Raw genomic sequence first — 17,374 nt, 5'->3', positions numbered from 1 at the left:
AGACATAGATAAAATATCATTAATTTTACCTCCCTGAGCAAATCAATCATGGTGTTGTGTGAGCTAAAGTTATTAGACTGAGCTGTAAAATGTGTCTTTTTATTGCACTTCCAGCAGTCCTAGAGCTGCTGTCTGTCTCTCTAATCATCACCTTCAGATTTGTTCGCCAGTTCACGCCATCGAAACCTGTAAACTGACCATTGATTTTCAGTTAAACGTCTGTATTTCAGCCTATTCTGACACGGTGTCTCCTCTGGGCCCTCCTCGCTGTTGCCAAGAATCTGAACTGTGGCACTGTGATCCTCAATAATGTGGATCTTAGCTTGAGCCTGAACAACGAAGCTGGCTGGGGCTTTGCCACGAGGGCCCCTGGAGTTTGTCTCCAGGGTCACTTATCAAGGCATATTAACTCAGCTTAGTCACCTCTCTCTGAGTGGCTGTTGAATATGTGCTTCCAGACTAGATTTTATGATTCTTTGTGTAAAGCACTGTTGCTGTTTTACTCCCCTCTTTTTCTTTTCGGTGTTACTGTGTTTTTAATGTACTGTTTTCTTTTAGCAGAAATCCATATAACACTGCTCTTACAGAGGCTTTTTAAGGTGCTTTATAAGATCACAATCAGGCAGTAAGTAACTCATGATGAGCATGAATGTTGTGATAATTCTCATTCTCACCCACTGTCGTGGTCTCTTAAAAAGGTATTTAGAGTTTGGTGGCTTGTTGGTGGCCAAATCAAACAATTCAAAAATCCAAAAACAATTTCAAACCTTTGCACCCAATTGTTGTTTTCAGCAGCCACTAAGCATGTATGCTGTGCAATCATTCCACCGTTTGAACAGTACAAAGAAAGCCTACAGTTACAGTCACATTCACGATGGATGTGTGCAAACGTTTGACCTGATCTGTAAGGACTGTAATGACTTTGGGAGAATTTCTCTGAGGGCTCCAGTTTATTAGCTACAGATAGCTAAAGAAAAGAAATTCTAACAAGATACTGGTTTGGTCAAATTTCATCAATTCTCTATTTTTCCCCAACCTAAACTAGTTTAAAGTAACCTCATGATGTAAGCCTAAATTAGCTCCGTGTAAGTCCCATCCCTGTGTCCTTGTGGGGACATTTGGTTCAAGTAACTGTGCACACACACACAAGAAACACACATTTTGAACACAGTGTTTGAAAACATAAGCTCCGCTGCCACCCAGTGGAAGCAGAAGGATTCTACACTCACCGACACGCCGGGACTCCCGAGATCTCCGTCTCTGCCTCGCTCCCCCTGCAAAAGAGATACCTCATCATTGACTGGAGGATTGTGTGAATTTGTTTGCATGTGTGTGGGGCTGAATGTGTGTATGCACTGGTGTGTGCCTGTCAATGTCTTCATTTTATATGTGTGTGTGTGAGAGAGGGACAGGGGGAGTGGAGAAAAGGTCATGATTACCACTAGCAGCCAATAAGGGAAAGCCAGAGTGAGAAGGGATAAGAATTGGCTGCTGGTGACCTTTAACAAACCTGACTTTTTTTATCTCATTTGTGTGGTTTTCCAACCACATCCTGCAGCAGAGGAAGCACCCAGAGGTTCCTCTGGGCCATCACTCTGTCTGCCATTAGTGCATGTAAAAGCAACCAGTGCAGACAACAGTGGCTGCAGCAAAGCTGAGGTTTTATATTAAAGATCAGCTTACATTAGACGTCTTTGGCCTCTTACACTTGCTCTAAGAAACTGGAGCTACTTAAATATACTACATACTCACTGCAGTCCAATGCAGTCATATAGTGAAGTAATCGCTTGAATAGTTGCTGCAAACATCTTTGTCCGCTGTGTCATCCTGTCAGAACAGGGTGTTCAAAATGTTCTTATTAAAATTAGAAGAACTGAGGAAAATCTACCAGTTAAAGCCTGTATCAGAGAACACTCAGTACTCATGCTATTTAAAAAAGTGATAATTAGTTAACAAGCAAAAGCTCTGCTGTAAAATAATGTCAAATAGATCATCTGTAACACTATATCTGATTGTCCTGCAGGTTCAAAATAAATTAAATTAGATGATGTCTACCTGTGTAAACCTCTGATGTCTACCTCTGTAAACCTCTAATGTCTACCTGTGTAAACCTTTGATGTCTACCTGTGTAAACCTCTGATGTCCACCTGTGTAAACCTCTGATGTCCACCTGTGTAAACCTCTGATGTCCACCTGTGTAAACCTCTGATGTCCACCTGTGTAAACCTCTGATGTCCACCTGTGTAAACCTCTGATGTCCACCTGTGTAAACCTCTGATGTCTCTGATTTCCTTGTCCTCTACTGCTCAGTGGGTAAACTGTTGTTTCTCTCCATAACAGTGTAAAGTCCTGACCCTGGTATGCAGCACCAGCTGTTTTCATCTGACATGATGCCACATAAGTAAAGCTGGAGATGTACCGCCGATTAACCAATCACGGGACTCAATGAGAGGTCAGGACCACTGACCAAAAACCTGACATTCCCCTTCCCAGGAACAACAGTATCACAACTGTTTGTTGTTCCCACTTCACGGCGATATACCACGCCACCAACAAACACATGAAACCATTGTGCTAAAATCTTTTTTTCAAAACTGGTTTTATCATAATGCTAATGCTGTAGCCAGTGAGCTGTCGGTGTAACCTTTGGCTTTTCTCTAGTTTCATGTTTCTGGCCCCGTCTGCAGAAGCAGAAGGCAGAGCGTCGCTCTCTTTGCTTTTATATTCATGTCATTGTTGTTTAACATTTATTAGCTGAAACTTTGACTTCACATTCACATATTTGAATACTGCCCCTGGGTATTTAAGTTTGCTAAAAACTATGTTGTTATGAAACAGAATGATTAACAGGGTACCTCACTTTTTCTAGATATTTTAATAACCCCGCTGCTTCATGAATTAGCATGGCACACACTAGAACACGATCGATGGAGCGCTGCATCACTAATGCTGTTCTTTAGTTAAGCTAAACCTACTTGTGCTGAGATGGAGCTTAGAGTCTGTGGAGTCATGATGGATCGTATGTTCTCATGAAGCTGGTTAGTTTGGATGTGATTCCACACTGTGAATGAGTGTCGGGAAGAAAAGCCACCGACCGTACCTGTGCTCCTTTGGACCCAGGTTCACCTCTCTCCCCCTGATGACACAACACTGAGTGTTAGAGCACGCCCACGTTACACTGTGGCGACAGCGCGAAGACTTAACCAGAGAGAAACAACATGTCCTGTGGATTGCACACTGCGCATCAAACACAGCCGTATGTTCTGGATCAGGGCTGTTTATTGTGTCTTTATGTGTCTGGGCATCTGCTTTTGAAGTGTGAAGGACAACCTTCAGCACCATTAAAATTAATCATGCCATCTAAGCACAGTATGAATAATACATCAACAAGCATGTATTATGTCACGCTGTCAACATTTCCACAGTACAGCTTGTAAATCATGTAAGCTCCTGACAGTTAGAGCCATAAATCATTCATCAAGTGCTGCCTCTGCTGCCTTTTCAAGACTTCATTATGGACAAATAAACCATGTTTTTTTGTATGTAATTACACGAGTTGACTCTCACCTTATGACCTTTGAACCCTGGCAGACCCATGGCCCCTGGCAGCCCTGGAACGCCTGGTTCTCCACTTGATCCCTGAGAGGGTGAACATTTCAGTGATGTGGGAGAAAAGAAAAGATGCAGAGAATGTAAACCAGGTCTGTGATTGTTTGGTGTCCAGCACAGAGCCGACACATTAAAGCCAGGATCTTTGGAACGTGGTCAATAAATACCTCGGGCTCCAGATAATCATCAGCGTAGGTAAACGTGGCTTATAAAGATATCTGAGCGAAGACATTTCAAGTGTTCCTTTGCTTGTGAAATTATCATTTCTAAAATGCTGAAGCAAATTGTGCTTTGAAGGATGACACCTTGGAAATAACAAAGGTACCTGTAATTAAGCAGCAAAGACAACTTGGGTTCTTTTTTTAAACGGTTGACATTTGTGGGCGTAATTCTTCAGTAACATGTTGCTTAACGAACAAGCGACATAAAAAGTGCTGCTGTCACTCAGCAGGAAGATCCAGGCTGGTGAAATAAGTACGAGCTGACAGCAGGAATGTGGGTTCATGCTGAATTATCAGACTGTCACCTTTATGTAGGCTGGAACTGCTGGAACTGGGAGATTGTGCAAATATCGTCATGTTTGCTGTATCTTTGTGTTAGGCAAACACAGATGAAACTTCACTTTATGTTGCTATTGTGTTTGAACCTCAAACACCGAATGCTTAGGTTTAGGATTAGGAAGCAAAACTACTTGGTCAGGTTTGCTTCATGCTTCAAAAACACAAATATATTATAAACATTTTCTTGTGAGTAGATTGGCCTGTTAAGTCCACAATGCAACAAGCAAAGCATGGACATGTGGATTGAGCCCTTGGTTAAAAAAAACTGGTGAAGTCGATGTCTTGTTTTAATAATATATTAATGAACTGAATTCATTTCAACACTAAACTATTCATAGACATGTGAGACGTAATCTGATGAAGTAATAAATACATTTAGCATTATTGTACAATTTTGAGTCCACTTGTGCCGCAGGACCCACCAAAGCACATTGGAGGCCTGAATATCAGGCAGTGTGTTAATGTTTATACTTGTGCAGATCAACAGACGTCTCATCTAGCATCACGTTTTTGTATTTAATCTCAGCAGGAGTCTGCAGAACAGGTCATGGGGACATGTCAAAATAAGAAAACAACAAAAAGTGTTAATAGACCCAACAGCGACTAAAAAAACAGAAACATAATAGAAAATGCTTAAAATGGCCTTTTTAGCAACGCTAAGAATGACGTTATATGGCAGTGCTTAACAGAGTTACTAGACCACCTGTCATAAAAACATTCAAGAAACCCCAAATATATTAGAAGAAAAAAAGAATTGTTTAAAACTGAAAATGATATTATTTATTAGGCAAATAACAAAATGAAACCAGTAAGCAGTCCTTATTTTCATATAATAACCATAAAAGTTCATATTTTACATGCCTTCCTTTGGCCTTGATAATAGCTGTCATTACTGCTGGCAGCGTTTTTTGGACTTTCGATAGTATCGTTTATTATTAAGGTCCAAATAGTTCCAGGCTGTTCCCGGACGCTGGCTTGTTTGCTATCTTTGAATCCATTGCATCTCAAATCTGTGGATTCAAGTCACACTTCCATTTCCAGTGTTCCTTTTTACTGGTCAAATAGTCTTTGGAAAGCTTTGAAGTACGCTTGAGGTCATTGTCTTTTTGGTATATGTACCATGACCTTCAGTTTGAGACTAGGGCTACGTCCACACGTACACGGGTATTTTTGAAAATGGAGATTTTCCGTTTTCGTTTTAAAAAATAATCCCGTCCACACGTAAAGGCAGAAATGAAGGAAAACGCTGCTATGAACATGCCAAAGCAGCAGGTGGCGCTATATTCCTAACCGTGTAGAAATGTTGGCCAATCAGAAGTCTAGAAGCCTCGGTGGGAAATAGTAAACAAAGATGGGGCATAGAAGCAGAACCAGTCGTCTGTGTGGAGGGACAGTAACTGTGTGTATATGTAAGCATTTAAACACTGCAGAGATTACAAGTAACAGTAACAGTATTGTAGAAATTCATTTCACCGAAACAATAACGTGGCGCACAGTGTGACGTCAAAAAAGGCGTACACCTTTGACGCTGCGTTTTCTTCGTTTTCTCCGTTTTCCTCGTCCACACGTAAATGCAAAAACAGAGTTTTCAAAAATATCCACCCTGGCAGGCGTTTTTAAAAATCTCCGTTTTCAGTGAGCGAAGACGCCGTTTACGTGTGGACGAAAGGTGCAAACGCATAGAAAAATCGGCGTTTTCAAAAACACCTGGGTACGTGTGGACGTAGCCTAGGAGGGCATGCCATGATGCACTGAGATGCTGTGTTGGACCTTCTGGTTCATTATACCTTCAGTTTTCACTCATTTGCTCTCACTGTTTACATAAACGGCTTTTTTGTCGACATAAGCGCAACACAAAGGTAGCCCCCCACTCACCGTCAGGCCTGGTGGACCAACAGGACCAACCACTCCTGGATCTCCACAGCTCCCCTAAATGAAACACACACAACATCCGTCTGAGCGTACTGCTGAGGGTCATCTGTTACCCACATTCTCAGCTCTGATGCAGTTTTTGAAGATCAAGACAGGCACAAGGGTCATGGAGGGCACATCAGTGCATGGCTGCTATTTGCATTCATATAGCTGCACATGCTGCAAAGGAGATGAGTGAAGGTGAATATAAATCACACAGCACAGTGATTCATCACAATCCTCTCAGCCAGTCCCATTACTGTTCTCGTCCCTGTTAACCAGCTGTGCTAATCAGAGTAGCACATCACAAAAGTGTCTGACTAAATTTAGAGGACAGAGAGCTTTTCCAAGCACCAGTGCTGTCAGTGCCAATGTGGGAATTTGAGTATTACAAACACTGTGCTGCTTGCAAGCACTATTTTAATGCTGCAGCTGGTCGATATGGAGTTGATTGCGCTTACTTTTATGCCGTCTTCAATCGCAGAACTGAATTAGCTGAAAGAGGTTTTATGTGCTGCACCTTCTGTTTGGAAGCTTCACCAAGCAAAACTACAAAAGTTGCTTCCTTTTTAGGAGCCTTGTGTTTTCTTAAGGATACAATGTGCATAATTTATATGACTACATTTTCACATTCACTTCACATTGTCATCCTATATTTAAAGAAATAGAGAGAAGCGTGATATTCAAACCTTTCTCAGAATCTTACAGTTTCCTGGTCATGTTTGTGCTGAAAATGTTAATGTATAAGAGGTGTGTGCTGTAGGCATCTACAGTGGCTAACAATAACACTAGCTAACACTAATATTGCTTTCCCATTGCACCTCTACTATAGTAAACACTGCCACAACTGTGCTTGAGTACAGCACAGTAACAAATGAACTCAGTCATCTGTTTAGCTTGATTGATGAATTTAAACTTAATCTTAGACCTCGCAGTCACATCCACTGGTTTCAAGCAGAACAGTGATTTGGTTATAGTCGTCTAAGCGTTCACACGGTCACACTGTGACGAGTGAGAGATGGCTCAGACTTGTGCTGTTTGGCAGGGATTTCAAATAAAATTAAATCTTTAAGTTAACGTGTAAAAGTTCCTCTCAAGGATCAGTTACTACTTTAGAAACATGGCAGCACAACATATCTGGCTTTGTGAAAGGAGAACTCAATAAATAGCTCATGCTCTGCATACTTACATCTATAACAACATGATTATGAATCTCAAACAATTCTACTAACAGATGCCCCTGAATCAATACAAACTAAGCAGACTGTCCAACCCCAGCTCCTCGTTTCTCATCACGTGTTCCTGGTATATTAAGAGGCCCTCGGAAGTTTCCAGGAATTTAATGGGGTGATGCGAAGGCAAGGAGGCCTTCACCTGCATTCACTGTGCATGTAAGCCTTTACAACAAATATACTGGGCTCAGTACAGACTGCTTTAATGATACAAGTCTAATCTCACTGACTAATGTCTATTTATGTTGCCTTACAGATAGGTTGGCATGACCACTTTATCAAGCAGCATTTTCCTGCTCAGCACAACAGCAAAGAGGCCATTTTCACCTTGATATGCATGAAATCATCTTCTACCCCTCCTTTCCTTCCATCTTTGTGCCATGCATGCTGTGCTGAGTATACAAATTCCAAAGGGCTAGGAAATATGCATTTCAAGGTCAGAGAAATATGAACGTGTCCTCATGCCCCCTGTGCTGGTCTCTGTGAGGAGCCTCAGACTGATCTAATTTCTGAAGCTTTTTCACACAAGTTTAAAAAAAAAACAGTTTTTGATTTTGAACAATCCAACTTTACACAAGTGCAATAGCAATTAGGCTTGTGTAATTTGTGTATAAGCACCTAAATGAGTTCATAGTGTGAAGCCTAATTCTGCACAAATGCTTTTGCTGTAAAGAAATTTGAGTATCTGCACATTAAGAGTCAAAAGTATGAACCATCTTTGGCATTTATTCAGAAACATCTACACACTGATTCCAAACAGTTTGACTCCTGCTTAGAAAAATGCGCTTTTCTCCACGGGAACATCAAGAGGAGAGGAAGGGTGCAACATCAGAACGGGCTGAGAATAGCCAAGCGGCTGGGGAGTAGCAGGCCATTAGCATAATAACTAATTAAAAACATTCAACACACAGACCTTGGGACCATCTCGGCCAATCTCTCCAGGCGGCCCCCGGGGCCCTGGGGCTCCCTGGATGGAGACAAACATTAGGGGGAGGGGGAGCAGGATGGGGGTGAGAGAGCAAGGGAAGGAGGAGGAGAGAGAGAGAGAATGAGATGAAAGAGACAGACACAGCGCTTTGGGCTGAATGTGACAGAGTGCGTGACGGCTTAGTCAGGAGGCACTGAGGGAGAAATGAGATGGCTCAGGTCCACTCACACCAGGAACACACACACACACACACAGGGCATCTACATTTGGACAGTGGTGTGCGTAAACACACACAGAGTTTGCATATTCAACAAAGCATTCTGCTGTATCAAGAGCGCAGCTTGAAGCTGTGTGTTAGCTGCTCTATCTTCCCACATGCCTTCACAACAGGAAAAAAAAACACAAATAAATTCTACCGTCCTGAAATATGCGAGACTGTAAGGGAGGAACAGGCAGCAGAGCTCTTTTATTAACAGTCAAGATAGGAAAAGGCAAAAAAATACCCAATACACTTATCGCTGTTACTGCTGATTCGTGTGTCTGCAGATACAGGCTGCAGAAACGGAGCTGGAATTGATCTGTTTCTAACTCTGTTATGTGTTATGCTATTCCAGTAAATATCTGTTTATTGTCAAATAGAAATTTGATGTTTTACTTTGTATTATTTAAGTTTCTCCATATATTCTGGATCATCCATTGAATGTAAAAAGCAGTGATTGCACGTGGATATGCTGATGTCACAAAACCAACTCCCAAAATTTGGGATACTTTGTAAAATGCAAACATGATGGGTGCATTGGGGGTGATTTTAGTTATGTCGCAATCCGCATCCTTCGGGGGCCATCAGCTGTCAGCTCAGAGTTACTGTGTGTTTGCAGACAAATGTGAAAATCTAGTGTCAACCCTGCAACTCTGCTCGCAACCAGAACAAGGAGGTTTTTGGTGCAGCACCTTCTGTGCAAAGATTTTGTCCAGCAAGCCAGCAACCTCCAAAACCAGTGCCCACCAGTCAGGGAATGACATTTTTCTTTTGGAACATCTCAAATATTATCCCCACCTGGCCAGTGGGAAAGAATGCAGGCTTAAGGTACTTCACCTGTCACAACCAGAGGCTAACTGAATGTATTTACTTATCCAGCAAGTTGGAGGAAACACATGACTGTACATGATATATAAGGAGCCAAAGCACAAACAGGCACATTGGAAATGCCAAACATAATGGGTGTCAACTGGGTCAGCTAACAGTAAGTTTGAAATCTCTGTGTATTTTATAATCACAAGAATGTATGTGGTTGCCTAGTTACAAGGGGTGGCTCATCCCGCCCACACACTTTCCTCCTCCCTCTTGACTCAGTGTGCGTGTATTTGTGTGTATATGTGTTGTGTGTGTCAGATAAGTCAGAGGCCCACTGCAGGCATAACGTCATAGCTGGGTTCTGTTGTACTGACACAAATAGGAAGAGGAGGATGAAGACTCAAAGATGAAGCTGGTGGTTGTGGAAAGGTGACCTTTGTGCAGCCTCACATTGTAGAGCAGTCTGCAAAAAACAGACCAATGCAGAAAATATCTGCCATTAATCTCATGTCTGATTCAGTTTTCTGCAGTGTAGATGTGTCCTTAGGTCTCAGCGCGATTCACTGAGACCCTCCCTCACTCCAGCTGTACTGTCCCACTCTGGCCATAGGAGGGTGACAAAGCTGTGAACAACGTGTCCAGCCATTATCACTGAGCAGCGTGTGCTCTCCAGGCTCTGCTGTAATTGCATTTCTCTGTGTGTAATCTTGTTTACCAGAGGGGGGGTCTCCATACTGTGTGTACAGCTATAACCCACAGCACATGCTGGTCTGACTTTTGGTCTACAGCAACAGGCACTTGCAGCTTTAATGATATTGCCAAATAAATCAGTGAATGGATTCATAAGGATCCGTGGCTAAATTAATGATCTCATTATGAGCTAACCGCAGGGACGGCCATGTTCTGGAGATGGCACACATAAAACTGCACAAAGACTCATTCTGAGTCCGAAATATTTTGTTTTGCAGACACATATGGTGAAAAAATGATGTTGGATACTGTGATTCTACACAGCAAAATCTCCAGTGTTAAATTAGCACTGGAAAATAACTCAAAATGTTAGAAATATTCCAGTGTTAGAAAATCAGCACTGCTCAGTGTTAGCCATTGTTAATCTTCAAAACTGACTAGGTTACTTTTAAACATATAACACTGTCAAAAGTGTTAATTTAAGACTCAACAGTGTTGTATTTAACACTCAGAGGTGTGGATCCATATAGACACTCTCCAGTGTTAATTTAACACTGGAGATTTTGCTGTGTAAAAGTAGGAGCCTCTATAGACGAGAGAGAAGCTAAGACAAATGTTTTGCTGTGATTGCACTTTTACAAAGTAGCCTAAGGAACTATGTTCACTGTGGTATTAATATCTTAAACTCTGAGGTTTGCAACCCTATATTTTTAAAAGAACAGCAATAAGGTCTTTTTCTGTAAGAATACTAAACAGCTGTTGATGTGTGTCAGTTTAAATGATTAGAGCATTTATCCCCTAATTGCCAAAACTTTGGAGAATAATTTTATATATGGTGTATCTCAGCGGTCCCCAACCTTTTTTGCGCCATGGACCGGTTTATGGCCCACAATATTTTCATGGACCGGCCTTTAAGGTGTCGCGGATAAATACAACAAAATAAAACTAGTACCGGTACCGAAAAAAAGAAGATTTATTCATAACACACGTGAAAAGACCCAGGAAAACAGAGTCAACGAGAAAAACGATAACAAAATCACGCTGAACACCGATAAAAACCCTGAAAACCAGACATTTCACACCTGAGCCTCAACTCTCACGGCCCGGTACCAAACGACTCACGGACCGGTACCGGTCCGAGGCCCGGGGGTTGGGGACCGCTGGTGTATCTGACATCCTTGTGTTGGTGTTGTTCCTGCATCATTTTATTAACCACCAGGGTCAACATTGCAACTAACCAATCATGTTGTTGTTGCAATTTTGCGTGAGGAAAAAATGTGTTTATATAAAATTAACTTCTGCAACAAATGGTAAGCAATCAAGTTACTGTTGCAGGTGACATTTGTCATGCTGGTTTGCTAGTGATAGCTTTTAATAGCATTAGCTAGCTTCTGGGCTAATGCTAACTCAGAATACTCAGACAACTTGATTGATCAGTTGCAAAGTTGATCCAGTAGCCCATACGGAGAGGGTCATCACTGACCTTAACATGCATCAGGTTTCAAGTGAACATATTAAAGATAGCATTCAAGCTAACATCTACCCCTTTATAAGGAATTTTTGTGTATTTGGCGTATTCAATCAGAAATCTTAGAAGAGCTTTAAAGGCAGAATGCATGCAAGGGACTTTTTTTAAAAGCTGTAGTCTCTGAAACCTTTTTATTTAACGTGGCTACCCTAATCATATCCCTCAGTGATTTATTGGGCGACCTGAGGGATGTTCATTAGTTAACAATGTCCTAATTTGCTGTGAATACTTGAAGAAACATTTTAAAAAGTGGAAGCAAATGAAAAGAGATGTCATACTAACCAGTGTTCCCTTTATTCCAGGGGGACCTTGTGGGCCAGGCAACCCCTTTTCACCCTAAATGCAAGAACACAAGAAATGAGTTAAGGTCACCAACTTGTGTCACCAACAGTTCTGACACGAGTTAGTTTCAGAGTTTACCAGAGGTACCTGTTGACCTGGTTCACCAGGAGGTCCCCGCACCCCCTGTGGATTACAGTAACAGAAGGACATGATTACATAAAGCTGTATTTAGTCTTCAGCTCAGCTTCAGTGAACTGCATTTTATTTTTGTTCAAAACATTGACATGCAAAGCTAATGTGACAATGATGTAGTAACTGTCTACAGATGTCAAATAAAGATCGAGTTTATATTTGAAACTGTGAAACGGTGGGAGCCAGTGTCTGATGATGAAATATGGGCTTTGTTATGACAGTTTTCTAAATAATTCCACTGCTGCTTCACTAAATATGTAAATTGTATAGAGGACATATATATTGCTCCAAATGTTCCTGTATTCTCACCATCTTAGTGATTCATCATCACTGGCTTTGAAAGTTTAGCTTGAAAATCGTGTGTCATCAGAAAGAGCTGATTAAAGAGATGCAGAATTATTGAAGCACTGACTTCCCACCTGTTAAGTGTGCACTGGTGTATCAGCATACTTTGGATTCCCAGTGTGAATCTTTACTGATGCAGATAAATTAGTTGTGGTTGTGTAAGTGTGTAATAGAGTCAGCTGTGTAAAATAAGGCTGATAAATGTGGACACGGGCAGGTGTGTGACATACAGGCTTTGATTCAGAGACAACATCAGGGCCATCTCATCAAAAACACATCCTGTTTGCTTCCTGTCGTCTTTCCTAATCTTTCTACGTGGAAGTGTTTTAGTATTTCAGCAACTGGTTTAACTCTTTCCCAATAAAGACCACATTAGACAATAACTTTAACAGGCATTCAAGAGAGAAAGAGTTAAGGTACCAATAAGATGGCCAGGGAGACAACAAGTACTCTAACCTTAAAACCAATACATAAACACAAAGAGTGAAGCGGGTCCTGCATTAGAACATTCATCATTCTCATCCATCTTTCAACAATGCCGCGAGCCTGAAACACCATCATACTTTCACCTTGAAGTGAGCAGAGGGCCAAACAGGGAAAGGGTGGAATGACAGATGGACTGAGAGACAAGAAAAGTGCTGCAGCACAAACAGCTTTGATATATCGCAGGTGCACAGAGATTAGATTCATATGTTAGTAACCACAGCTCTAATCTCACAGCTGGAACAGGAAAAACAAGCCGATACCACATAGAGACGTGTTGGAGAATCACGCCTAACTTGCAGCATGGTATCGCACTCGTTTCCTCAAGGATAGCATCGATTTCAGTGTTGTACCAAGTTCTGTTTCAGATGAACCTTTATGATGGAGACATTCATGTTTTTGTACTTGACAGGTCTTCCTTTGATTAAAGGTCAAACACTGGGTACAACAGTACTGCCTGTACTTGCATATCGCTCTGTAAATATATGAATAAAATGAATGAATATCATTTTAGAACAGACGTTGGCATCTAGAAAAGGACCTAAAGCTGGATTCTGGGGTAGTGGAGCTGAGTAACACCGACGGTCAGGTCACCAAACTGGGAGGATGAGTTTGGTGAATCAGGAGGAGGAGAGTGAAGCACGTTACTCTTTAACTGTTGACCTGATGGTTGGTTAGCAGAACTATTTCTTATTAGGAGCCAGATTCATTTAAGCATGTGACAAATTACTTTGCTTTTGACTTCACATGGCTTCACATTCTGACCACACAGAAGCTCAGAGAAGCTTTGCATGTCTAATAAAGAGTTTTTAGCAAAGTTCCAATAGATTTTAATGAAAGCATCCTATAACTCACAAACAATCCTATTTATTCAGCCAAAGAAGACTAAAGAAAATCACCTTGAGCCCAGCTGTCATCACTAAAGATCTTATGTGTCTATAGCTAGGACTGTGTGGTAATCAGACAGCTTAACATGGACATGGAGACAGTTCTGTGCAGGACCTCTGTTACAAGGCCATAACTACTGGGACAACACAGCATGGTAAAACTACTTACAATAATAAAACCTACATTCACCAGCCTTGCATGTGTAAACCAGCTTGATCGGAAAGAGAGGGTTTGGCTTTGGGAAGCAGTGGGGAGCTGTTCAGCACGCAATACTGCCTGCAGTGTGCGCTCACTTGTAAATGTGGGTATCCACTGCAATAGACTTTTTTGCAAGCAATGCATCAGCAAAATGCTACTTGGTGTCTGGATATCAGCACGTGCAGCTGTGGAAAAACTAGCTTCACACTTTGTGTGTATATGTGTCCTGTTAAAAAGTGGAAGTGTGTGTGGTTGTGGGGTATGGCAGTGATGAGTTTTACCACTCATTTACATTTACAGACGTAGGATGTAGAAGTGCAAACATGAGGAGCTACAGGATGTTACAGCAGCCTGAGATTGTTTTCAAGTAAACTTGTAAACTTCCCATATAAATAAACCCGAGTGTATTTCTGTCTGCCTCACTGCCTCATATAAAAGTATATTCAAGCTACAAACACGCCCAATTTGTAAATTAGTACTACATGGTAATCCATTACACCTAACTCTGCAATACAGTCACTAAAGTCCATAAAATGGCAGTAAGATTGTTTGTATGTGTGTTTCTGTTGGCTCTAAAATGAAAATAAAAAGTTGTGTTGTGGAGCTGGAATTTATATTTAATACATGGATTTGAGCAAGTAGGAAAAAAACGATTAAAGAAAAAAGCTCAAAGGGCGATGTACGCCGGCTTTAATTCGGAAATATGGCTCAAGCTTCAAAAAAACTGGCTCCCATAGGAGACTGCTGCATGAAACAGACAGCAAACAACACAAGCACACATGAAATATGCACCTTAGTAAGTATAAATCTAAATGACGTGTTATAAAACAAACATGTATAAACAGAATTTGGGGTGAAAATATGAATAAAGTGCTGTAAACCAGCATTTTTTCTAATTAGCAAAAGGGGCCAAAGCAGCGGCTGAAAGTGGACTTTTCATTTTTCATTTGTTCGTGAGAGATGACCCACAGCTCCTTGGATCGCTGACCTCAGTGAACACTGTTCTGATGTCTTTCTGGGCTCAAGTACTAATTTCATGTTCTTTTTCACATCTTGGCCATTAGCAGAGCCAGAAAGGAGCAGACAGTTGTTTCGCACCTTGCTTCTCATGTCGAACATATATATATATATATATATATATATATATATATATATATATATATATATATATATATATATATATATATATATATATATATATATATATATATATATATATATATATATATATATATATATATATATATATATATATATATATATATATATATATATATATATAGCAGCTGGATAGCGTAGTGGTTAGACTACACGCCTTTGGAACAGAGGATCGCAAGTTCGATTCCTGCCTGGGGCGTCTGTATCCAGTAAGGGTCCTAAGGCTAGACCCCCTATGCTAAGCAAGCCTACCGCAGACATGAGCGAGACAGATAAATATGAAGGCATGCCGGCTCGGACGTCGCCCGGATCAACAAGGTCCGCGTCAGGTGTTGAGGAACCAGGGCACCCTGACGAAAAGTGGGCTACTGGAACAAGAAGGCATCGGTGGGCAAGGGACGAAAACAGGGCGTTGTTGGAATGCTACTACGCAAGTAACCCCGGCGGAAGGGGCTACATGAATAGGATGAGGGACCTATGGATTCTTCGATACCCAACATCCACAATGACGGCGAAACAACTAGTAGCTCAGTGTTCCAACATTCGAAAGAAGGGACTGCTCTCACAGCTAGAGATTGACGAGGTACAACACAAATGCTACGGCAAGGAGGAGTCAGGACGCCAGGTCAGGGGGGAGATATCATCACCCCCACCCGAGATTGGGTACATAGCCCCAAGTGTGATAGGAGAAGGATCGTTGAGTGCGAGAGGAACTGACCTGAAAAATAGGATCATGGCCAAGCTTGAAACCTGGATCCCCCGTAGCCGGTTACCAAGATTACGTGAAGTACCCTCAGAAGGTCTGCTAGATGATGTTAATGCAGCACTACGGGCAATACCTACAACCACGATTACCGACACTAACAAGCTGATCTACAATACGGCAGCAGTGATCAGTGAGATGCTTGGCTACAAGTTGAACAGCCACAAGGGGCAGTACCCTCCATGGAGAAGGAGGCTAGAGGGCAAGATCAAAGTAGCACGGAGAGAGGTTAGCCAACTAACAGAGTTGCAGAAAGGTGCGACGAATAAGGTGCCTAAGAAATACAGCAAGCTGTCCATACCTGAGGCCTTGGAAACTGCCAAGCAAAGACTCACAGCCTTGGCCAGCCGCTTGAGGAGGTACACCAGAGAGATAGAAGGCAGGAGAATAAACCAGCTGTTCTCCACAGAACCAGCAAAGGTGTACTCTCAGTGGCAAGGGAACAATAAGAGAACAGCACCACCAAGGCTGGAGACGGAGCAATACTGGAAGAGCATATGGGAGAAGGATGCAACCCATAACGGCAATGCTCAGTGGCTAGAGGATCTGAGGGCAGACCACAGCGACCTCCCTGAACAGGGTCCAGTAACCATCACAGTGGCAGATATCCAAGAAAGGGTCTCCAGTATGAAGAGTTGGACAGCACCAGGGCCCGACATGGTTCACGCCTACTGGCTGAAGAAGCTAACTGCACTCCACGAGCGTCTGGCAGCACAAATGAACCAGCTGCTAGTTAACGAGAGACACCCGGAATGGCTAACTGAAGGCCGGACGGTCCTGATCCCCAAGGACCCCAAGAAGGGACCGGTCCCCTCCAACTACCGACCAATAACCTGCCTCAGTACTACATGGAAGCTCCTGTCAGGCATCATATCGGCTAAGATGAACAGGCACATGGGTCAATACATGAGCGAGACACAGAAAGGAATTGGCAAGAATACCAGAGGCGCAAAACACCAGCTACTGGTAGACAGAACAATCAGCCGAGACTGCAAGACCAGACTGACCAACCTGTGCACTGCCTGGATTGATTACAAGAAGGCCTATGACTCAATGCCCCACAGCTGGATACTGGAATGCCTAGAATTGTACAAGATCAATGGGACCCTAAGAGCCTTCATCAGGAACTCAATGGGGATGTGGCGTACAACACTAGAGGCCAACTCCAAGCCCATAGCACAAGTCACCATCAAGTGCGGGATCTACCAAGGAGATGCTCTGTCCCCACTGCTGTTCTGCATAGGCCTGAACCCCCTCAGTGAGATCATTAACAAGACTGGCTACGGATACCGACTACGGAACGGAGCAGTTGTCAGCCACCTCCTGTACATGGATGACATCAAGCTGTATGCCAAGAGTGAACGAGACATCGATTCACTGATCCACACTACCAGGCTATACAGCAATGACATTGGAATGTCGTTCGGACTGGAGAAGTGTAGTCGGATGGTAACAAAGAGAGGGAAGGTAGTCAGAACTGAGGGGATTGAACTACCAGAAGGCAACATTGCAGACATAGAGGACAGTTACAA

General features: G+C 42.3%; 1 protein-coding gene across 1 annotated transcript in view; it reads right to left on the bottom strand.

The window, feature by feature from the left end:
* The window catches only part of LOC105941330 (uncharacterized), a 65,293-nt gene that overhangs the window by 15,456 nt on the left and 32,463 nt on the right, over positions 1-17,374 (bottom strand). The window contains exons 17-23 of the mRNA XM_076888734.1: positions 11,963-11,998; positions 11,816-11,869; positions 8,226-8,279; positions 6,045-6,098; positions 3,568-3,639; positions 3,101-3,136; positions 1,230-1,274 (exon numbers count right to left, since the gene is read on the bottom strand). Of these exons, the coding sequence (XP_076744849.1) occupies positions 1,230-1,274; positions 3,101-3,136; positions 3,568-3,639; positions 6,045-6,098; positions 8,226-8,279; positions 11,816-11,869; positions 11,963-11,998 (351 nt within the window). The remainder of the gene's footprint in view (positions 1-1,229; positions 1,275-3,100; positions 3,137-3,567; positions 3,640-6,044; positions 6,099-8,225; positions 8,280-11,815; positions 11,870-11,962; positions 11,999-17,374) is intronic.

Source organism: Maylandia zebra, linkage group LG9, assembly GCF_041146795.1.
Source record: "Maylandia zebra isolate NMK-2024a linkage group LG9, Mzebra_GT3a, whole genome shotgun sequence".
In the NCBI taxonomy this organism is placed as follows: domain Eukaryota; kingdom Metazoa; phylum Chordata; class Actinopteri; order Cichliformes; family Cichlidae; genus Maylandia; species Maylandia zebra.
This window is presented reverse-complemented; position numbering and strand designations above follow the sequence as displayed.